General features: G+C 54.5%; 1 protein-coding gene across 1 annotated transcript; it reads right to left on the reverse strand.

Annotated features, from left to right (window-relative positions):
- Positions 1 to 361: 361 nt before the first annotated feature.
- Positions 362 to 21,599, reverse strand: LOC134555186 (ADAMTS-like protein 2). Its single transcript, XM_063406585.1, has 19 exons — positions 21,388 to 21,599; positions 14,808 to 14,950; positions 12,661 to 12,736; positions 12,036 to 12,138; positions 11,224 to 11,369; positions 10,859 to 10,982; positions 9,535 to 9,615; positions 9,042 to 9,217; positions 8,352 to 8,778; positions 7,470 to 7,696; positions 7,000 to 7,181; positions 6,136 to 6,242; positions 5,834 to 5,960; positions 5,188 to 5,401; positions 4,462 to 4,617; positions 3,924 to 4,094; positions 2,120 to 2,296; positions 975 to 1,119; positions 362 to 862 (listed from the first exon to the last, which is right to left on the reverse strand). The coding sequence occupies exons 1-19, from the start codon at positions 21,454 to 21,456 to the stop codon at positions 744 to 746; spliced, it is 2,970 nt and encodes a 989-aa protein (XP_063262655.1). The 5' UTR covers positions 21,457 to 21,599; the 3' UTR covers positions 362 to 743.
- Between the last annotated feature and the right edge of the window lie 1,194 nt (positions 21,600 to 22,793).

Raw genomic sequence — 22,793 nt, forward strand, 5'->3', positions numbered from 1 at the left:
TGAGAATTGGAAGGTTTGGGAGCTGGTGGAAGAACAGGATGGGGTAGGGGCAGGGATCCCAGATTTTTTTCCACTTCAGATTCCTCCTGTTACTATTCTCTGTCTTTGTTGCTCAGCTATGGGTCCAAATTCAACGTCAGAAATAAATGAGGACTTTGAAATACAAACCAGGAGTGGTTTCTGTTCTTTTGGCAGGCAACACCAAAAGGGCTTTATCCAGTGCTGCCTGGGAGCTCTACTGGTGCAAGGATTTTTCCTCCCCACCCTTCCTGCTCCAGCTTTTGCTCCCCTTGTGTCCCCTGCTCCTCCCTGGGCTCCGGCCTAGGCACACACACCCCAAATCCACAGTTTCATAGTTTATCTCTTTATTGTGACACAATTTTTCGGTGTGTTTTGGCAGTTTCCCCTGCAGCAGGAAGCCTGCAGGGCAGAGCAGAGGGGTGCTGCTGTCCCTGCCCTGCTGCAGGCTGGCCTCGGCGCCCTCGGGGACGGTGACAGCAGGGACAGGCTCTCTCAACTCACTCCTCAGTAGCTTTCTAGGCACTGGTGGTTTGTCTTGTGTGAAGCCCTCTTGGTGGAGAGGGAACAGTGATGACTAAGTCGTAGGAATCCTTCCTCGCTGAGCAGGCTGCTCTACAGGCCTGGCTCCACAGCCAAGCCAAGTAGGGTGGCTTCAAGTGCAGAGTCTGGCTCGAGGGGGCTGCTGCCCCTGAACCTGGGAGGAAAGCACGGCCTGGCAGCGCTCAGGGTGACTTGAGGCGACAGGACCAGCAGCAGGCCTTCCTGTAGTACCAGTGCGAGCACAGCTTCACCTTCAGCACCAGCACACAGTTGGCCGTCGCTTTGTCTTCACACGCATCTTCTGGGGGGCAGAAGCACACACAGAAGGGGTTACAAAGGAGAGGTGCTTCCCCAGCACAGACATCATGGACAAAGCCAGGGGCTGCTCCACCTCCCTGCCCTCCCCGATGTACCTGGTGCCTCCGTGGGGCAGGGCTGGAGCTGGCACGTCTGCCTGGCCTCCGGTTTGGCAGAGGGGTCACAGCCCTGCGCCAGAGCTTCCCCCTGGTAGCACTTCACCTCCCGCAGCCGCACGCCAGCACCACACGTCTTGCTGCACTGTCGGGGTCAAGAAACAGGAGACACAGCATGAGAGGCATTTTCTGGTTTTCTATAGCTCCCAGGTTCTTTGCTCTGCTGAGGTCTCCCAATGCCTGCTTTGGATCCCTGTTCTTGAGAAGGTTTGGGTAAAATGCCACACTGATCTCAAACTTACTCTCCCTTTTTCTTTGCTGGAGGAAAGTATCCCTGAGTTGGGGTTGGGGCAGAGCAAGGGAGAGTTTGCTTCTCATCTCTTTGTTGCAGCTCAGAACTACTTTTGTTTGGAGCACTGATGCTGTGACAGAAAATAGAGAAAATGGCTGCTGTAAGCCAGACACAGCTCCCCAGTCTTCCCAAACCCTAAATGTTCACCAGTTACTATTAAGGGAAAGAGGGAAAGGCAAAACCTGGCAGAGGAGGAGACACGGCTGTATGCTGCATGCCTGGAGTGTGGTGCATGCTCTTCTTGAGGCAATAACCCCCACGCTCCAAGATTTTCTCCAATTAGTCTGATTTTTGTATGTAGAGTGGTAAGGAGAAACATCTTTGACCAAAGAATGATCTTTCCCTGTACAGTTAAATTTGGCACAAAGAGTAATGTTTACAGAATCAAGGATCTTCAGTTCTTCAGGTTCATGAGATGCCATGGGAAGGTGAGGAACCCACCAATCCCATGCATCTATTGGGGACCAAAGATCCCATGTGGATGGTCCTGCGAGTGGACCTTGAATGGCTCTGTCAACTTCTTCTGGAAGTGGCCAAGCATTCACTGGCACAGTAACTAGACAGGTGAAAAATGGCTTTTTTGGGGTTGTATTGGACAGATATATGGTATCTAAACCAGGCAGCAGGCTCTCATCCTGCTGCCTGTTCTGCAGAAGAGCAGAACTTGGGATCCCACTCCAGACTTGGCAGATATCTGGCAGAGCAGGCTGCCAGAGATCTCAGCACAGGTCCTGCTCCACCAACCAGAGCTACGAGGCGTCCCCTGTCCCTTCCCCACCACCCGCAGCCCTACCTGGGACCAGGAGGTGGTGAACCACGTTGAACAGGGCCTCCTGAAGCAGGCAGCTTGTTGCTCAGGTTTGGGGGAGGTCTGGCAGCGTTTCTCAGGGTACTCCCTGTACACGCCGTTCTCCAGGCCCACGCACAGCACCAGCCGGGTCTTCACCCCGCGCCCACAGCTGGCGTCACACTGCGGGGGGACAGAGGGACTGCTGGCAAGTGATGCTCCAGCCTCAGGCAAGAGGGCTTGCTGCTCAGAAGGAAGGCTTGATGCCTGTGCTAACAGCACTCGAACAGAGGGAAGTGCTGCCCAGGCCATGGGAGCAGGGGGTGGGATCTCCCAGGAGCAGGGACAGATGCTGGTGATTCGTGTTCAGCTGAGCTCACCTTGGCTGGCCTCGAGAGCAGCTACCACAGGGCGCCTGGAGCAGCCAAGCTAAGGCTGCAAGAGGCTGCTTCTGTCCTATTTTACGTGTATCTGTGTTCTGGAAAACCACACAGCATATGCATGTAGCAACCTACATCTTGGAGTACTGCCCAAGCTTTGTGTGGGCCCAAGGGGACCGGAGTGGTGCAGTGCAGGTGGTGTGCACAGACAAGCACTGCTGAACCCAGAGCTATGCAGGCTTAGCTGGGAGGGCTCTCTCCCTCAGGACACCACCAGGAAAAGCAGCAGGAGGCAGGATCTGCTCTCTGATGCCCATGCGGGCAGTTGCCATTTTGAGATTTCACTGGTTTGAGTCCTTTTTCACCACAGCAGGGCCAGCACGACTGGCTTGCATCTGTCCTTGGTCATCTGAGAACTCAGAGCTCATCAGCACAGAGAACACAGCAAAGAAGCTGGCACAGGCAAAGGTGGGGAGCTCAGCTGGTCTTTCAGAGCTCTGATGAGTTTCATAGCTGGGTCACTGCTAAAAATGGCACTTCAGGACTGTGTGTGACCCACACAGAGGGCCAGAGCAGGGGAGGGTCACAGAACTGCCAGGTTTAACCAGTCTGTGCTTGTTACTGGTGCTGGAGCAGGCTCAGCTGAATGCAGCCAGCAGCTATAAAGGGAGCAAAGAGAGACGAGAGGCTTAGCCATGATTAGAGGGAAGAGGGCTTGGCTGCTTCACTTATACTCTAGAAACCCTCTTCCTTAGTGCTATATGAATCTCTGTTTGCTCAGGACTTCAAAGAAAAAGCCCAAGCCTCACAACTGGCTCAGTGTGTTTCTTTGGATACTCTGGGATTTGGATCAGCATGTATGGAGAAGCCTGAAGTCTTCAAGCCTTGAGCAACAGAAAGAGAGTAAAAAGATGTGCAAAGACTGTGTTGGGTGGAACAGAGCACCTAGACCAGGTTCACTGGACTGTGATCCCTGAAGGAAGTACACAGTTATGGTCTGGATGTGACTTCCAGCACAGGGATCTGGGCTGTGGTTCAGGTTTACCTCCAGCTGTTACTTGTCAGGGACTAAGCCGGTTTTCAGACTTTCTCTTTACTGGTGGAAAACTCGTGTCCTCTGTGGGGGTGAGTGGAGAAGGCTCTGCTGAGGAGCCAGGTGGGAGAGCAGTTTCCTCAAGGTATTGCTGCCCTCCCGTGGAGCTCCTCGGGAAGGCAGCAAATGCCACAAATTTGGGGGTTTTTATGGGGTATGCCAGGCACAAGCTGGGATATTCACTGCTCCTCCCCTCCTTCTCAAAGCAGCTGGGACAAAGATCCACGCCTGGAGGTCACACTATACAACTGTGCTCTGCCGAGGGAACCAAGCTCCCACCACATCCTGTGGGATATGGGCTGGAAAGGAGGTCTGAGCACACAGGGCTTGGTTTTACCTGCTCCCACTCCTGCTCCACCCAGTGTGCGGGGCAGTTCTTGTCTCCACACGGGTGCACAGCCAGGGGCTTGGTGGCCGGGTCACACTGCGAGCTGGAGATGACCTTGCCCTCCAGGTTGCGGCACGCGATGAAGCGGCTCATGCGCCCCTCGCCACACGGACCTGAGCACTTGGAGAGCAAAAGGCATTGAGACACATCAGAAAGCAGGAACTGGAGAGCTCAGGCTTGGTGCTGCCAGCAGAGCTGAGTCCAGAGGCCAGCCCTGACACTGGGACTGTTGCACTGGATCCCAAGGGGCTCTAGAGGTTCATTTCAGGGGCTTCCATTCTCCAGGCGCCATGAGCTTCCCAGATTAATGAATGGAGCTCAGTTCACAATTAACCAAAATTTACAGCAAGGAGAGGCAAAAAACAGAGGTTATTTTAGTTTGTGTAGCTTGGCATCTGCCAGAAGAGAGCCGACAGGGATCTGCAGCACGGCTGCCCCACCCTCCAGCCCCGGCGGTGCAGGAGGCGCAGGGGATGCGCGGACTCACGGGGCCCCAGTCGGAGGCGGTCCAGCGGCGGTCGCAGGGCGGGCCCGTGCACACCTTCTCGCCGCTGGGCTTGCGGGACTCGTCGCACAGGGCAGCCTCCACGGAGCAGCGCACCTCCCGCTTCATGGTCCCCGGCGAGCCGCACCGCGCCGAGCACTGCAAGGGCGCACGCAGTCAGCCCCGGGCGCAGGGGCACAGAACAAGGGGGGGAAACAGCTGTGCCCCTCCCCGTTTTCCTCCTGCTGCTCTAGGAGAGAGGGGAAGGGCCCCAGCAAGGACACAGTAAGGTGTGTCCACCTCTGTCTTTGCTGCTCGTTTTGGGACCTAGAGCTCCAACACATCACTGTGCTGATGCCTGAGCTGCTGTTCAAAGGCACTGGGCCACAACCCGAGCAGGCTATGGGAAGTCAGTCAAAGGGACTGCAATGGGCTGTGAGTTTCCCTGTGTCTCCATGGTACTGTTTCCCAACTGGCCCTCAGTTTGGATCCTCTGGAAGAGGAAGCTTCTTGCTGTGAGGGCTTTCACTTGGTCACTGTCCTGCTTTAGAAGTGACCTTAGAAAAAATGCTTTCCAATGGGCTTTATCTGCTGAGCAATGGCAGAACAAGGCAGCTGCAGATAAAGGCACTCCAGGGTGCAGCTGGCCAGGGGCTTCCTCAGCACCCAGCATCTGCCAGCCCCAGCCCAGACCCGGCTGCCCAGCTCTGCTGAGGGAGCAAAGCCTACCTCGGACCACTCAGAGAGCTCCCACTGGGGCCCACAGGCCTTGTTCTTGCAGGCTTTCCTCTCCATGGGCCTGGCCAGCCCCGCTGCCTCGCAGAGGTCATCATAGACAGAGCTGTCGAAGCCCGGTGCCAGCATCTTCCAGCAGCGCACGGTGCGGTACTGGAAGCCCTCGCCGCAGGTCCGCGAGCACTCGCTCCACCGGCTGGTCTCCCACCTCCACGGGCAGGGAAAGCACAAAGGAACACCCAGGTAAGGGGGCCCAGGGGCATGGGGCAGCAGGGATGTGCCTGCACACCCAGGGCTCCCTCGCACAGCAGCTGCTGCTGTGGCTCTGCTCATCACATCTGAGTAAATGTGGTGTTGGCCTTGAAACCAGCTTTGCCCTTTGTTAGCCTGATATTTCTGGGTCTGAGAGATTTTAGCCTGCTAGCAGCTGCTAAAATCTCTCAGACCCAGAAATATCAGGCCCACAGCCCTTAGCAGGCAATTTAGGTCCCAAATTCTTCCCCTCTTTTTGCTTAAAAGGGGACACAAGTCTTCTGAGTTTAAGCGTACCTTTCAGCCCAAAAGTGGCTGTATGCCTTGAGCAGAAAATGATCCTTAGAAAGATATCTCCCTGTGGACAGCTGATGTCACTTCCACTCACCTAGGCTGGCAGTCTCTCCCTGTGCAAAACTCATGAGTAGGTTCTGGTCGGGTCAGGGCATCACAGTAGGACTCATCCACCTCCACTCCGTCATAGCGCACACACATGGCATAGGAGGTGCTGATACCTGCTGGGCCAGCAACACCCTCAGCCAGGCCCCAGCAGATCCAAGAGCCTCCTCCCACCAGCACTAAGAGTGCTCACTGCATCTGAAACTCTCACTGTCGTATTAAATACCAGGATTCTCTCCCTCGACAGCCCTAAAGGACCTCCTGTGATCAGTCACCTGAAGCCAAACCTACCTGAAGTGCAGGTGGAGCTGCAGGGGGCATAAGCTGAGACTTTCCACCGATACATGTCAGCCAAGCTGATGTCATCGTGGTCCACGGGGCTCACATCGAACTCATTGCTGTGGAAAAAGGAGGTGGTGTGAGCTAAAAATGAAAAAAACAAATTGCTGCAAACATGAAATACAGGGAAATTTCTCCTTGCTGTCTTTGAATATCAAAAGAAAGGCAATGTGTCTGCTTTCCATTTCCCCCTTGGGAAAGCTTGGGCAAGGCAGACCACTGATGAACAGAGTACAAAGCCTCGATCCACCTCCCAAATTAATCTAGCAAGGAGGGAGCATCATTCATAGTGAGTCTTGTGTATATCATGGTTTGCCAGCCATGTGGGTGCCCTCAGCCTCAGCTTGTACCTTGACTTGAGGCATGATTTGGATTGGAAAGGGAAGCTCAAGCAAGGTCCCTCTCATATCATATGATGTGGTGGGGATACTTCATATGTGGCTTGCCAGAAATATTTAAAAGCTGGTCTTCAGTCTCCTGCCAAATGTTTACAGAAGCCTATGTGCCCAGAGGAATGGGACAGGAGGGGCATGACATGATGGTATTTGTGTACATGTGACATGCTATGGATTCCTGGCCTTCTTTACGACCGCACCAAGTCAGCATCCATTTAAATGGACCCTGAAATGTGTTCCAGGAGCTCTGTGTCAGGCCAGTTGTAACAACCACTCTTTGGGGGAAGCACCTACAGCAGCTTCCATAGATAGACACTGGTGAATGGGGACATCAAGGACAGCAGGGAGACACCCAGAGGGCTGGCTTGGCCCTCCCTCCCCAGCCCACCGTGCTGTTTTAGCCCAGGAAATCGGGTGTCACCTTTCAGTGCCAGGGGCTCGCAGGGGCTCAGCCTGGCTGCTGTCGGCGGTGGGGCTGGCCCCGGGCGCAGGGCTCTGCACAGACGCCACCGTGCTGTAGTTGGCTGCTTCCCCCTGGCTCCCAGCAAACGCCTCCACATTCAAGTCCCCCGGCGAGTCCTTGCGAGGCAGTGCTGCGTGCAGGTCCTGAGGCAGGGCTGCGTGCAGGTCCTGAGGCAGGGCTGTGTGCAGGCCCCGTGACATGGCTGCGTGCAGGCCCTGTGGCAGTGCTGCGTGCATGCCCTGCGACGTGGCTGCGTGCAGGCCCTGCGGCATGGCTGCGTGCATGGCCTGTGACATGGCTCCGTGCAGGCCCTGTGGCGTGGCTGCGTGCATGCCCTGTGACATGGCTCCGTGCAGGCCCTGCGGCGTGGCTGTGTGCATGCCCTGCGGCATGGCTGCGTGCATGCCCTGTGCCATGGCTGCGTGCATGCCCTGTGGCCAGCGGGGCCATAGCCCAGCCGTGGGGCTGCTGGGGGCCAGCCTGGCTGCCAGGGGCTGCAGCTCCCTGCAGAAGGCAGCGTTGTGAGGGTCCCGGTGGCAGAGGCGCCGGAGGAGACGGAGCCTGGAGGACGTCACGCGGCTCTTCTCCCGCAGCTCGGGTCTCCTCATGCTGTAGGGCACAGCCGTGCTGATGGAGATTTGGTTGGACCTGAGGGCTGGAAGTAAATATGTGCTTTAACTGTGTGGGATGTCTTGTACTTCAGCGCATGGCATTTAACAAGGCAAAAAACCATTCAGTGTTCAGCCTGAAAATGAAAACTTTCCACCAGGGAACAACCCCTTGCTCTGCCTGCCCACTGCTCTGGAGACCCATGTAAGCTCCAGTCTGGGCCTTCCTTCCTGGGCTGCACAATGTTGCAGGTGTTCTCTGTTCCTGAATTGTTGTATGGCTCTCCCAGACCAATCTTGGTTTTGACTTGTCCCCTTGCTGTCCACTGATGACCACTGGGCTGTTGCTAGGCCCTGTTGCTGTCACTGCCCTGCCTGCCCAGCTCAGGCACCGAGTGAGTGCCCTGCCTAACCCATATTACAGAATCACAGAACCAAGAATGAACTAGGTTGGAAAAGACCTTTCAGATCATCAAGCCCAGTCTGTGACCCAACACCTCACTGTGGCCACCCTCTCACAGCCTCCCCTTCCCTCACAGAGATACTGGCCCTTGCTGCTCCCTGACAGTCTCCACCCTACTATTTACCATCCTTCCCTACTGCCCACCCTGATGCTAAAGCCACCTTAGATTTCAAGAAGACCACTGCGGAATGTCTGCTTTCAGTCAATAAAATGGGAGAAGGAAGAACAAAGCAACCAACCCAACTCTGTTTCTCCACCAGCTGCTGCTGCTTCCTCCTCCTCTTCCTCTCCTGCTGTGTTTGCATGGTAGACCTGTCTGATGTGGAAGTCGTACTTCTCCTTCTCTTCACTTTGTTCCCAGCCCCAGTCCCGGGTCTGACTGGTAGAGTTGGTCTGGAAGAAGTGCGGGGCAACAAAGTCTAAATCTTCTTGCCCTTCCCTTAGAGGAAGCTGTTCACTGGTGTCATCTGTTGACAGGGAAAGCCACGTGGCATTGAAGTCCTGGGCAGCTCTGGAGCTGGCTGCAATGGGGTGGCTCTGGCTGGTCTCTGGTAGGTGGTGATAGGGAGGCCTGGCAGGAGCAGGGGCCGCAGTTCGGAGAGGCGGTGTCCGTGGGACAGTGTAGTCATAGGTTACATGAGGCATTTTCCCATTAAAGTTATAGTACTGGAGGAAATGGGGAAAGAAAACAAAACTGCTTTTATTTTAAGGGTATGAATTTCCCAAAAGCCTTTTCTGGCCACATCTGTTTGGTGATGGTTGTTAAGAGAAGACAGCACCCTCATAAATCCAAAAGGAAAGCCCCTCCCACCTGTCTGGCTTCCTCAAGCCACCCACACACGCAGGTTTGGCTTGGGAGCCAGGTTATATTCCTGTTATCTGAGGGGGGCAGGCAAGACAGGAAAGCCTAGCAGTGGCTCCTCACATACCATGGCATTCAGAGACTGGTTAGTGGGCCCGTGAGCCATGATGTACTCCAGCCCATCCGAGTTCAGGCTCGGGGGCCGCCGGTACTTGAAGATGGTGCCAGCTACCCTGAAGTTCTGAGGGTTGTCGATGGCAGAGTTGCCGTTGAAGAAGAAATGCCCAGATTCATCTGCAAGTGCTTCAGAGAGAGAGAAAACACACAAATGGGACATTCTGCAGAACTCTGGCACTGAGGAAAGAGCCCGCAAATGACAAAAGCCCAGCAGAAACAGAACCCCAGGCCCTGCCCACAGCAAACTTGGGTTCCAAAAGTCTCTCGTGGCACTGGAGATGTGGTAGCCTTGGTTTTTGGAGAGATGAAGCACCCATGTAGCTACCCTGGAGGAAATGCTCTCAGTAGCTCTCCCATAGCATAGGTGGGAGTGCACAGAGCCTCCTCCCGCCTCCCAGGCAGCTGATCTGGGGTCTGCACACCCACCCAGCTCCTCTGCTCACCCAGGATGTTTTCTGTTTTCCTGCGCTCAATGATGAGGATGTCTGTGGCACCAGCAGGGATGTTGGTGATGAACACATAACCTGAGGAACAGAACAGAGCATGAGGAGACCCCAAGGGCAGAATAAAAAGGTCTGGGTGGCAAAAGCTCATGGGACAAGTGTGTTTGTAGGGGGCAGCACTGCCCTTCAGGAGCAGGGTGCCAAGGACCTAAATGCTCGTTGCAGCAGTTTGCGAGCTCTCATCCCAGATCTCCTCTGAAATCCCATTAACAGATCACCACTACGGATGTCAGTCTGAGCATTGCTGGGTTTGGAGTCGGGAAGGAACTGCACAATGAAACAGTCTGGCTTTGGGGGTGTGGATGAATGTGCTTTCACACTCTTTCTGGCAAGAGCACGGAAAAAAAGCTTAGTAGTGATCAGGGCTGATGCTGAACAGAGGGTGGAAAAAGACCATAGGTCCCCTCAGCTCCTGACTCCATGGAATTTGTCTCGGGAGTAACATAAAAATTGACCTTTAAAGGGAGAGGAAATAAGAGGCTCTTAAAGTTGCATGGTTTGGCAGTTTGTCTTTCCCGCTGGAAACACGAGTCTTGTCTGTTCTGTAAGATGTTGTGAGGGCTGGAATGGGAGGCCAGAACTGTACCCATACTGCTACAGGGGGCAACACCATTGCCCCTGCCCTGGAAAGGGGCCTGAGGGCTTTTCTAGACTGGTGTTTGTAGGGAGTGAGGCAAACTAGTGAAACAACAACAGTGTGAAATGTTGTTCCAAAACATCCTCAAAGCACAGTTCATTAATTACTAATGAGCATGCCACAGTCCATTCCTTCTGTGGTTGGAGGACTGGGCCAGCAGGCTGCAGGGATGAATCTCAGCCTGATTTCAGAGGTGCTGTGCCAGCCACAGGACTGGGGAAAGCAGATTAAATGCAGGCTGAAACAAATGCTGTGACCCTCATCATAGCTTAAGTTTCAAATGAACACGTAGCACAAATAAAAGAAGATTCATTGATTGCTTCACATAATCTGAGGTGGGCGAGATGCCAAAATCAATAGGAACAAAGAGATCCCCAGCTACTTCCTATTCTAAACAGGTGAAGGGAAACCTTACCAGCCTAATATAGAGCACATCAAACCAATCTCCTCTGATGATTAAGTGAGAAGGACAAAACACAGGCATTTAAGCAGGGGTGGTGGCACTCCTCAACTCTTTCCACCGAGCAGCTGGGAAAGCTCCTACCCACGGTTCAAGCCAGTCCCCCTCCGTGCCAGCTGGTGGTAGGAAGTAGCAGGTGAAGCCTCCAGACTGGTAGCAGGGAGTACCTATCTGTGAGATTGCCTTTCGGAAGGTGCCCGAGACACGGTGGCAAGTGCTGCCGTCCCCTCCACACACCCTGCATCTGTCCATGGTCCGGGGCGAGTGCAGGCTCCCGTCACACCCCACGGGCTGCAAAGCACAAAACAAGAGAAGGTTTCCTGGGGCCAGCTTGCCTCCACAGGGGCAGGGTCTTTCCCAGGAAATGCTGCTGTGCTCTTCTGGGGAGGTTCTGGGGGGCTGTAATGAATGAATCCATTGCGAGGCCTCTCTTTCAGTTCCCTGCTGGGACCCCTTGGCTTTGCGATGACCAGGAGGTCCAGCCATGCAATTAAAATCCCAGTTTCCCTAGTGCTTCCTCTCAGAGCCTCACCTCACACTTCCCATTGATGCAGACCCCTTGAAAGGTCCTGTCCCTGCAGGAGGTACCATCCTGTGCTTGGGCCATCAGCTGCCTCTCTCCACTGCGGGTGGTGCACTGGAGGTCACACGGCTTGTTGGAGATGCTGGTGTAGTCATCTGCAGGGACAGAGGCAGAGGGTCACCAGGCAGGCCAGAGATGGGCAGCGAGGAAGGGGGCCTGCCCCTTGTCCCTGCTGATGGTTTGATGTCACCTTGGATGTTCCTGCTGCTCGCAATGACACCCCAAGGCCACGAATTTAACAGCAGCGAAGAGGTCATGGGGTGAGGCTGCACTGCAGACTGTGCCAAGCAGAAATCCTTCTTGCTGGCAAACCCTCTTCCTTGCCATGCCTTTGTGGTGCCACCTCTGTGCCCAACATGGGAATGTGCATCAGCAGATCCCAGGCCACGCATAAATGCACAGGAGCAAAAAAAAGGGCTCTAGGAAGGGCACTGACTGTGCGGGGTGGTGGCCAGCTATGCCCCGTTCACCTGAGCAGCTGGAGGTGCAGGTGTTCCACGTCCCTTTGGCAGCTAATGGAAAAACAGGTGAGTTCAGAAACAGGGTAATATCTCAGGTGAACTCAGTCTGGGCCTCAAAGGACAACTGGACACCCAAGTGAAGTCTCTGTATAGGAAATGGATGAGCATCCTGTTCAGAACAACCCAGGACAGCCAGGAGCACCCATCCCTTGCCCCCTGGGACTTTACTTTTGTGTGCCCAAAAAGATCCTGTGGGTGTTTTCTGACCCTCAGCCCTTGTGTGAAGTTGTGAACACCCACCTGGATAGAGGGGCATCCAGTGGTAATAGCGCTTCCCAAAGGCTTTGGCATTGAAACTGGAGCACTGCTGCTGTTTGAAGCTTGCTGTGTTGGCTGGGCAGGGCTATGGAGGGAATAAATGCAGTCAAAAAGCTCCCTATCTCACAGCCATGCTTGTGTCAGCTGCTTCCCCCTGCTGCCTCCTTGCAGGATGAAAATGCCCTGTCCACCCTGAAGGAATCAGTGATGGACTTGGATGTCCCCTAAGAGAGGCAGAAAGGCCAGGCCTTCATTGCCAAGGGCCTCTCAAACAACTGAGTTTAACAGCCCTGCAGAAATCCCTTCCAGCATTGGGAAAAGCAGCAATGGGAAAAGCATCCTGAAAAAACTTCATCCCTCCCCTCACCCCACAACAAATACATCCTTTTACATCCTTTGCCCCATCTCCCAGTCCCAAAGAGCAGAGCCCATCTCCCACCTCCTCAAAGGCACACCATCCACCACCCCGGGAGAGGATCACATCCCTTCCCTCCATCCTCTGAGGGACCAATCCCACCCCGAGTGCTGGTGATTTTGCAGCTCCAAGTAGGACCCCTGAGTCCCACAGCCCCAGTAATGAGCAGACAGAACTGGAAGTGGTTCTCACCTGCTGCTGGCACAGTTGGTAGTGCTTGGCCTGACCAACACACATGGTGCTGTTTGTTCCCTGGGGCATCTGGAGCCTGAAAAGCAGAAGTTTCCAGACATGAGCTGGAGGTCTGAATTACCCAGATACTGAGGATGACATGGGAGTCAGGCCTGACTTAAGTGGGAGAAACAAAGCAAGTGTTTCATCAGAGCAGAGCTTTCTGGATCTAGACTGGCCAACATCGCCTCTGAAACACACCTTCAGTGCTTTTAGATGGGCTGTGACTTTAGGCTGCTCTTGTTTCGGGGTATGTTGAGCAGACAGGGAGCAATTGCAGTATTGGCACCCCTGTGTCCCTTCACCTCTGAGCTCCAAAAGGGCTGGTGTGATCCAAAGACGACAGAAGCTGATGGTCCATCACTGCTATGGATGTGCCCAGGATTTGCAGTGATGGGGAGTTGATTTCAGAATCCACTGTGAATTGGCAGAGAAATGGTGCCTTTCAGGGGGCACCCTGGCCACCCCAACAGATTATCGGGAAAGGCTTGGTTCAGGTGAGGAACCAAAACCAAAGGGATTTCTCAACACTTGAATCTTTGGCCAGCATGAGCTATCCAGGAGATACTGACTGATGCAAAGACAGAAACAATTCTTGAAAGCTGTGAAGATATGTGGAGAATGGCTGAGACCACAGGTTAAGGCAATGCAGTAATGATCTGCAAAATAATTTAGGCACTGCAGCAGACACTGTGTTATCAGCACTAAGAACTGAGGATACAAGGAACACCACAAGCATATTCAGGCTGGCCTGGCTGGAGGTACTGCAGCTGTGCCTCCAGAGCAATGCTTTACATGACACAGGCAGAGCCTAAATTTGCAGTAACACTTCAAAAGTGCCATGCCTTTCAGAAGCAGAGGCTTCCTGCAGACTCAGGCAGAAACTGTTTCCTGGCCATACCCTTCTCACACTTAAACCATTCACCTTAAAGCTGCAGAAACCTTTGGGCTGGGCTTTCTCTTTTTTAAATTCATATTTGATCCCTGGACTAAAACACCACAGCAAACCCTTCCCACCCCAGCTGTGGAGACAAGGATAGAGCTGGCATCAAATGGAGAGAAAAATCTCTCTTCTGGAAGCAGGCAAAGAGCAGGAGGGCTGCTCTGGCTGTAGGGGTGCAGGACAGCCCCAGGCTCCCTGCCCATGCTGTTCCCCTCTGCTTTCCCAGGGTGCTGGGACATCCAGGGAGGCCACAGCCAGAGGGAAGGTCCTGCAGCACATCTGGACCTTCACCATGCTTCAACCAGCTCAGAAAGAAAACAGTTTTCTGCTGCAGGGAGGAGGGCAGGCCAGGGGCCCTGGTCTGAGCTTGCTCTGCTCAGAGCGCATTCACGCAGAAGGGAAAGCTGGCTGTGCTGCACTCTCATTAACGCCCCAGGAGCCCGGGGAGCAGGTTACAGACCTGCTGCAGGAGCAGGAGGGGGAATTGGTGGAAAGGTAGCCCAGAGAGGACAGCAGAAGTTCAGGCAGCTGCAGTTCCCCTGCTGTCCCCACTCCCACAAACCCAATCCGACTGACCCCAGGACTGCAGCAGCTGAAGGGGACAAATGCAGATGCTGTCAGGTGACAGCCAGATAAATGACAGAGGGGAAAAAACTTGCCAGCTCTGCAGGGAATGAAGAGGGGAAATTGCTGAGATGTGGCTGAGCTGGCTGCTGCCAGGAGTAAATCAAGTCCCCATAAGGTGTCTGGCAATCTGTGCCCACATCCTGAGCACAGGAACTGGCCACAAATCAGGGCTGGGCTGGTCAGAGCAGCCGTGGCAATGAGGGTTTGTGAGGGAAAGGAGAAGAGGAGCAGAGCCAGCCTTCTCCAGCCCATAACCCATCATCTTCAGGACTCCAAGAGAGGAGCAAGCCCTTGCTCCCCATCAGACAAGTCAAGCTGAGTGGGTGACATGTTCAGGGAACCTGTCACCTGCCCCCCAGCAGCGTGCTTCTCCTGTCACCCCTCCCCACCACTGCCCACAGACAGCAGCTGCCTTCCCTTCCCAGAGGCCACGGAGGAGGGAACGGCTGACCCTGCAAACCCGGGAGGTTCAGCCCCAAAACACAGCTCTGGGGCACCCCATCTCCCTGGCCACGGCTCAGGCTGGGCCACAACTCACCTCTGTTGCAAGCAGTGCCTCTCCCGGGACATCACCCCTCCACCACAGGACCGCGAGCAGGTGGACCAGGAGCTCCACTCTCCCCACCACTTGGTGACTTCTTCCTCCCAGGCACCAGCTCCATCTGCTGCCTCACTACTGTCCTGACAGAAACAGAGCATTGTTAGCTGGAGAACCTGGCTCCTCACCACCAAAGGCAGCTCCTGGCACCTGGATGCCCCCTGAACAGGCAGCAGTGGGACAAACGTGCCAGGATCTGAGTCCTGTGGGGACACACCAGGATCTCAGAATTAAAACTTCCCTCCCAGACTGAATTCTGCACGGGAAGAGTTCTGCCTTGGGATCTCATGGGATGGAGAAGGGCTGCAGGGCTGGACATGTGTGGCAGCAACAGCAGCTGCAGCCCAGCCCCACAGCATCAGTCCCAGCATGGGTGAGGCAGAGCAGCAGAGCACAGCTCACGCCTGGCTCAGGAGAGGAGAGGAAGAGCTGCAGATCTTGGCTGTGCAGGGAAGAGGGGAATACACAGGTGTCAATCCTCAGAGCTGCATTTCCTTAATTAACTTTCCCTTTGTGACTAAAGCAGCTCAGATCCAGGTTCCTCATCCCATAGTCCTCACAAAAATAATTTTCAAGAGAGCTTCAGAACCAGAGCCTCTCCCCACAAACCCCACTATGATCAGAGGAGGAATGCTCCCTCTCCCAGCACACCTTGCTGGGGCTCAGCCTATAAATTTGGCAAACCTGAGCTCCTCTGGCCCCAGCAGGGTACTAGCAGTAGGCTGCTGTTGGCTGTGCCTCCACAATTCCCAGCAGGTGAACAATTCTGTGGTTTAGTTGAGTTTTTTTTTCCTGGCAGTTATTTTCCTGTCTAGTGTCTGATGGTCTAAAAGCTCCCAGGGACCTTGGCAAACTTGCCTGTGCAAGAACTAATCTGCTGTTTACTGAGACACAGCTGTGAGGAGTGTTGGATGCAGCCCTGAGTTTAACACAGGACAGTGACTGGAAGGGATTTATCCAGCTGAAATGCCAAGTGTTTAAATATTAATGGATGAAAATTAATACTTTGTGTGTGTGTGTGGAGTGTGCTTTCTTAAAGCAAGCGCTCAGGGAAGTGGGATCAGTGCTAGTAGCAAAACAGGCTGGTTTTAGTGGCTGATGGTCCTGTCATAAACAACCCTCTGCAAAGCAGAACTGATGGATGTGGGAGAAAACTCTGCAGGGTTTGCTCATCCCTGAATGTGCTCTGCTCACTGCTTGGGCTGTCTCTTGGCTTTATGCTCTTTCAAGGTGTAACAGAGCCAAAGTGCTCTTCATTTTGTCGTGTAATACCTGCCTGAGAACTTGTGTTTCCTCAGTGCCTGCCAATAGAACAGGGCAGAGGAGATGCAGCTGGTTTATGCAAATGTTTCTAAGTTGTAACTTAAATGGTTGAAATGTGCATGGTGCCTCTTTTTGATGGCCAGAGGATGCTGGAAGGAACCTGGTCTGCTTTTTTGCACCCTGTTACCTGGTGCTTTGCTCTCCAGTGATTGCAGTGACTGATTTCAAAAACAAGACAACAAAACTCCTTGCTGTCCTTCAGTGTTCTGGCTGGAGCTGACTTGCCTGACAGGGACCAAATGCTGGGGCCAGCAGCTGAGCTGCTCATTAGGAAAACCAATCGAAAAGAAACAGATACGTTTTCAAAAATACCTTTTTCTGTTCTTCCAAACCATCATCTCAACGAACATCCCATGAGAATTTTTGTCTCACTGTATATTATCAGACTGTAAGAGGAAATTTTGACTATGGAAAGGAAACAAACCAAAAGCCTCTCATTGTAAGGTATTTTCAGCTAAAATCTTTCCCTGACTGCTCCTATGCTTCTTTGTGATACATATTTCAAGGCTGGGGTGGAAGAGCTCTTCACAGCTGTCAGGAAGGAGAATTCCAATGATTTATTTGGTGTCTGAGTGGAGAGCTCAGCACAAAACTGATTCTCCCACAGCTGGGGGAAAAACCATAGCTGGTGTCTTACCCCTTCCATGAGGCACATGGACTGCCTGGACAGAAGGCACGTGGACCAAAAGCTGCAGTATTTGCACAGCTTTCCCCCAAATGGCAATAACAACCTGTGTAGCTGTAACCTCTAAGGCAGTCCTGCCCTGAGGATGCTGTGATCCAAACAGGTGAGAAGGGGCAGAAGGAGAAGAGGTGAAGTGAAACAGTCTGCCCTGTTGATCTACCCCTGGATAGGAGGCAGAGGTTGTGTATTTGGAATGGTGAGAGGTTGCAGGCTCCTGTTCAGGGTTCCTGCCCTTGGGGTGTCCTGCCTGGTGCAAAGAGGTTTGGGGGAGATCAGCATCCCTGCCTGTGTGAGCTTCTTTCTCACAGATAGGACACATTGCACCTCACTGCTAGGATAAAGCAAAAGATTTATTGAAAGATGCTAGTCAGAGACACTTCTTTTCGGAGAATGTGTTCCCCCATATCCATAATCCCTGCTCCTGCTTCCTTTCTGCACTGGAGGAATCAATCACTTTTTAAGTAGATTGATTTGGCTCTCAGGTTTTCCATGACCAAGCTCCCTTGCCAGACCTTCCCTAGGAGCATTTCTTTTCTTGTGTAAGCAAGGACAATGCTGAGCTGTCCCCTTGGCCATGTCCCTTTATAGCACGACTGTATCCGAGTCCTAGGCCTGGACTAAGAATGGGAATTTCAGGTACTCGGAGCTGGAGCAGCTGGTTCCAAGCTGTGCTGCATTTATTGTACTGTCAGAAGTAAATCTGCACTGACCACGACACACAAATGGTTCTTGTTTTTAATTGAAGATATATGCATTTTCCAAAAGTCCAGATAATAAATTCAAGACTGTGGGACAGAGTCCAGATTAGATAACTCCCAGCTTCAGTTTCCCAAGCCTCTCGACAAATCCCAAGAGTGGGTTCTGGACAAATGAATCCCCTTTTCCACCTACTCCTCACAGAGGGAGAAATGAAAGGGGCTGGACTTTGAACTCTTTTGCACTGTCCTGGTTATGGGAGATGCTGGAGCTGCTCTAATTTGCACTCTGCTGCAGAATCATGGAAAAGGAGCAGGCTAGAAACACCAGAGCACAGGAGATGCACATGGGTCCAGCCTTTATAAGCCTGGCTCTGCCTGGGTTTGGCCAAGGGCTCTGCCTAAAGGAGATGTGATTCCTTAGGGGATGAGAATTTCCACCCCTGGAGAAGACAGACCATATTCCAGTTCAGCCAGGTGCTCTCCACAAGAATTTCCCCCGAGGTGCCTGTGGTTTGGCACCTGGTGGTTACAGAGCTGCAGCTTTTCCTCTCTGAGGCTAACCAAGGAATTCCTGTGCCTCCATACCTGTGCTGGAGGCCAAGGGAGGGCTGCCCTCCCATCCCCTCACTGGGGGAGCAGAGCTTGAACCCCAACCTGCTGGGAACTTTTCCAGGATAAAATCCCTGTCTCCAGGTCTGCCAGTATCCAAGGAGCATCGTTCCCCAAGCCAGTGCTACTGAAAGCTCCTTCTGCCCAAGCAAAGGCCCAGCAGCTGCTTCCCCTCTCCCCCCTGCCAGACAAAGGCTGCCACAAGCAAAAAATGCTTCAGCTCTGCACAGAAGGGTGGGCCTGGCCTGACATCCTATCGGATTTCCAGGCGGCCTTTCTGAAGGGTTGAAAGGGATGAAATAAATTCTCGGCTGCCTCTCTGTCATGCTCTGGATCAGCTCGGAGCTACACTGGGTTTCCCAGAAACCTGGGAATAACTGCAATTACCGTGTCAATGGGCCAGTCCCCTGTGTTGCTTATTGTTGTGCCTAATCTTGAGATTCATTAGAGCCTGGCTCCTGGAAAAAAAAAAAGCTGTCTGGGAAGAGAGACCACAAACATGCCTGCTTAATAGAGGAGCTGGGGGAAAGGCTCTCTCTGCAGCCTTGAGGGCTGGCCCACCACTGAAGGGCACAGTAGCTGTCATAAAATCTTCTGCTCAACCCTGTCTGAGAGCGTAACACAACTGGAAACAGCAGCTGAAAATGAAATAAATTCTTCCCAGACCTTTTCCGAGGCTGTTACTGCATGTCCTCTACCAAGAATTTCCACCATCACTTTACTTAAGGCCTTCTCTCCACAGCAAACCACACCACTTACTGAAATACTAAATAGCTTCAGATGTCTGAGTGTCTGGAATGAATGGCAGATTATTATCTGGGAATGAATGACCGTGTCCAACGCCCCTGGTCTGGGCTCCCTGTCTCATGCTCTGACTAAAGCTGTGGTGATACACTCTACCAGAGCCCTGAAGAAAAAACAATAGCAGTTGCAATTATGCCCTGATGTTTTACAAAAGAAGTGGGGTTTGTATAAAGCTATTTCTCACCCATTGTTTTACACTATTTATGTAGACTAGATAGTCTAGTGAGATATTCAATACTGGAGGCAGACACAAACTCATATTTGCCCAAGAAAAGCTGAAACAAGATATCTGAGGAGTTTTTCATAGGGGCAGGTACCCTGAGGTAAAAGACAAGCAACACAGAATAATTTTTAAGGGATCAGGAAGAACAGTAATCTGTGGGAAAATAGAAGCTTGCTAAAGATGTTGAATTGCAGCAGATAAGTAACAAAAATCTCGACATATAATGAGGCACAGATGAAAAGCAAATTAGAAAACCAGTGAACAGAAGCCAGTGGAGAACTACCAAGTTCTGTTCGTAATCCTGCCATGACAGAAAGTTCACAGGCAAGTGCTGCACGTCATTACAGAACACTTGGTCCAAGCCAGGTAGGTGCTTCCCTGCAAGGGGATAATGCACTTATCCTGGGGCAAGCTGGTAGGAAGGGTGGAAAACTGAGAGGGGGAGAAGGCAGTAACAGGCAGTGAACATGAGACACGTCTGTCACCAGGTTTTGAATGAGAAACAGGCAGTGGACATGAGACAAGTCCATCACCGGGTTTTTCAGAGGCATTGGATGCAGTTAGGAAGGAAGTTAGTTCGGAAGTTGCTTGCCCAAACTCTGGATTGAGGTTTTCTGACACTCTTTGTACAATGTTATATATGGAAAAGGGGAGGGCAGGAGGAACCACAGGTTAATTCTCCAACAAGCATTTTGTGCTCTGCCTTGCACCAGAGATGGACAACAATCAGTACCAGCACTCGGGACAAGTCACACCACATTATCTGTGATCAGACTGCTGCGTGGGGATCTCCTGGGGCAAGGGAATCTCCAGGGCAGAGCTGGACACGGAACTGGTGTGTGTTTGTGCCGGGGAGCCCTCCTCCCACCTGGGGATGCCCTTGAGTGTTTGTTGTGCAAACACAGCTGCTGGGGCAGGGAGAAGGGAGCAGCCGAGGCTTGTGTTGATGGAGGAGTCCATCCAGGTTGGTCCTGAATGAAGGACTTCACATCTGTTCAGCTGGACCTGGCTTGCTCTGCCTGAAGCTTCTGACTTAGCCCCGCAGCTCAGGGGTAAACAGAACAGGCAGATGTGCGGGAAGGTAAAAACAAAGCTTCAAAATTACGACAAACCCCAGAACAGGAGACACTGCTGCTGCTCCGACCTGAGTTATCCCCAGTAAATCTGCAGCTTCTGCTCTTCCCTGTGTCTAAAATGGCTCATGTGGGATTGCTTTATCCCAGCCATGAGTCTGGGTGCGGGAAACACAACCCAAAACCCTCTTCCTCTAGCAGAGCAGAATTCCTTAGGCAGCAAAGAAATCCGGCCGGGTTCCCCTCGAGGAAACGGGAGCGCCGAGGCACAATGCAGGCAGTGACCCGTGGAGGCGGGGGCACCGCCGGCGCCCCGCGAAGCCGGGATTTCTGCCGGGAAAATGGGATTTCTGCCGGGAAAATGGGATTTCTGCCGGGAAAATGGGATTTCTGCCGGGAAAATGGGATTTCTGCCGGCTCTGCCACGGGAACGGGGGCGATTCACCCCGGCTGGGCCTCGGGAAGGAGACGGGACAGGCACAGGGTGCTGCGGTGAAACAAGTGCCACGGGAGGAGGGCCAGGCTGAGGAGTCTTTGTGGAGGAGAGGAGAGATGAGGGGGGCGCGGGGCTCTGGCGCCTGGACACGCACCCCGCGGTTAGTGGGGAACGCCTAAAGCCATGCTCGGGGTGCCGGGAGGGACGGGGGAAGAGGAAATCTGTTTGTTTCCAGCCCTAAACTTGAGCCAGCCTTCTGCTGGGGACGAACGTGGAGGGATGAAGGTGGTGGGCAGGTTCGGGCGAACCCGCAGCCGGGGAAAGGCGCCGCGCCCCCGCGGTCCCTCCGGTGATGCTGGGACCCTCTTCCCGCATCCTCACACCCCCGGCAGCCTTTTGTTAGCGCCAGGCGCGGCAAGCGGGCAGAGCCTACTGCTCGGGGTCAGCCTGGGGAGAGGCGGCGAAACCCCTTCGAAAGCAGCGCGGGAGCGAGGGAGGGAAGCGCGGGGATCCCGCAGCAACGGGAACTGAAACCTGCGGGAAGGGAGGGCGAGGGGCCGCGGGTCGGAGCCCCCTCCGTCCCTGCCCCGCCGCGGCTCCCCGAGGGGAGGGAAGAGGGAAGGAAGGCAGGAGGGAGGGAGGGAGGAGGGCGCGGGGGCCGCCGCTTACCTGATCGCCGAGGGGGGCGGCGGCGCGGAGCAGGAGGAGGAGGAGGAGGCGGCGGGGAGCGGCGGCCATGCCGCGCTGCTGCTGCCGCTGCCGCGGAGGAGGAGGCGGCTCGGCGGCCCACCAGCGGCGGCAGCGGGCGCGGCGGGGCCCGCGGAGCGCGGCCCGGCATGGCTGGGGGAGTTAATGACTTTACAACCTGCCGGGTGGCGGGCGGCGACCCGCGGCGCGGCCGCTCGGCGGGGGAGGGATAGGGCTGGGATGGGGCTGGGGGTGGGGATGGGGCTGGGATGGGGAGGGGATGGGGGGGATGGAGATGGGGCTGGGATGGGGATGGGATGGGGATGGGATGGGGAGGGGATGGGGATGGGGGCCGGGCGCTCCTCGGGCCCGCCGCGCCCCGCCTGCCCCTCGCACCGCCCTGCTGCCGCCGCGCCCGGGGCTCGGAGCTCTCTCGCCGCTCTGTGCGACACTCTCCGAGCCCCCGCAGCGGCCCCGGCACCGAGAGGTCCCTGCGGAGCCCCCTGCGCTGCCCCTCAGCGGAGCCCTCCGTTGGTTTCCTCCCGCACAAAACTTTTCTGCTACACGATTCCTCCTTCCTGCCCTCTGTAGGCAAGCTGTGCTTCCCAGGGCATCCCTCTGCCCGGGCTGGAGCAGCCCGTGCTCCGTGCTGGACTGAGCACAGCATCCCCCAGGACACGGGGAGCTGCTCCTGTGCGGTGGTGGCTGAATCACAGAATCCTGGAATGGTTTGGGTTGGAAGGGACATTAAAGACCATCTTGTTCCACCCCCTGCCACGGGCAGGGACACCTTCCACTATCCCAGGTTGTTCAGAGCCCCATCCAGCCTGGCCTTGGACACTTCCAGGGATCCTGGGGCAGCCACAGCTTCTCTGGGCACCCTGTGCCAGGGCCTCCCCACCCTCACAGGGAAGATTTTCTTCTCAATATCACATCCAACCCTGCCCCCTGGCAGTTTCTCGCCATTCCCCCTTGTCCTGTCACTCCATGCCTTTAACAAAACATCCTCTCCGGCTCTCTTGGAGCCGCTTTAGGCACTGCAAGAGGCTCTCAGACCTCGCCCCCTCCTTTCCGGGTTGCCCCTCGCTGTGCCGGTGGCTCAGAAGGCAGCTTTTGGCAGGAGGCTGCCAGTCCCTGTGCTGGCACCCCTGGGCCCTCCCGGGAGCTGTGATCCACAGGCTGTGCAGGAATGGCACCAGCTGTGCCCCAGCTGGACAGCGGCGGGTCCTGCCCGCCAGATGTGCTGCAGTTAGCGAGGGGGGCCAGCAGAGCCCTCAGCAAGGCCTTCAGCCTCAAGGTGGAGGGACAGGGATGGCAGCAGGGGCACTCCTGATCAAAGCTGTCTGCTGGCAGCGAGGGGCAAGGCGAGGAGGGGTCGATCTGCTTCT

This window comes from Prinia subflava, chromosome 10 (assembly GCF_021018805.1).
Source record: "Prinia subflava isolate CZ2003 ecotype Zambia chromosome 10, Cam_Psub_1.2, whole genome shotgun sequence".
NCBI classification, from domain to species: domain Eukaryota; kingdom Metazoa; phylum Chordata; class Aves; order Passeriformes; family Cisticolidae; genus Prinia; species Prinia subflava.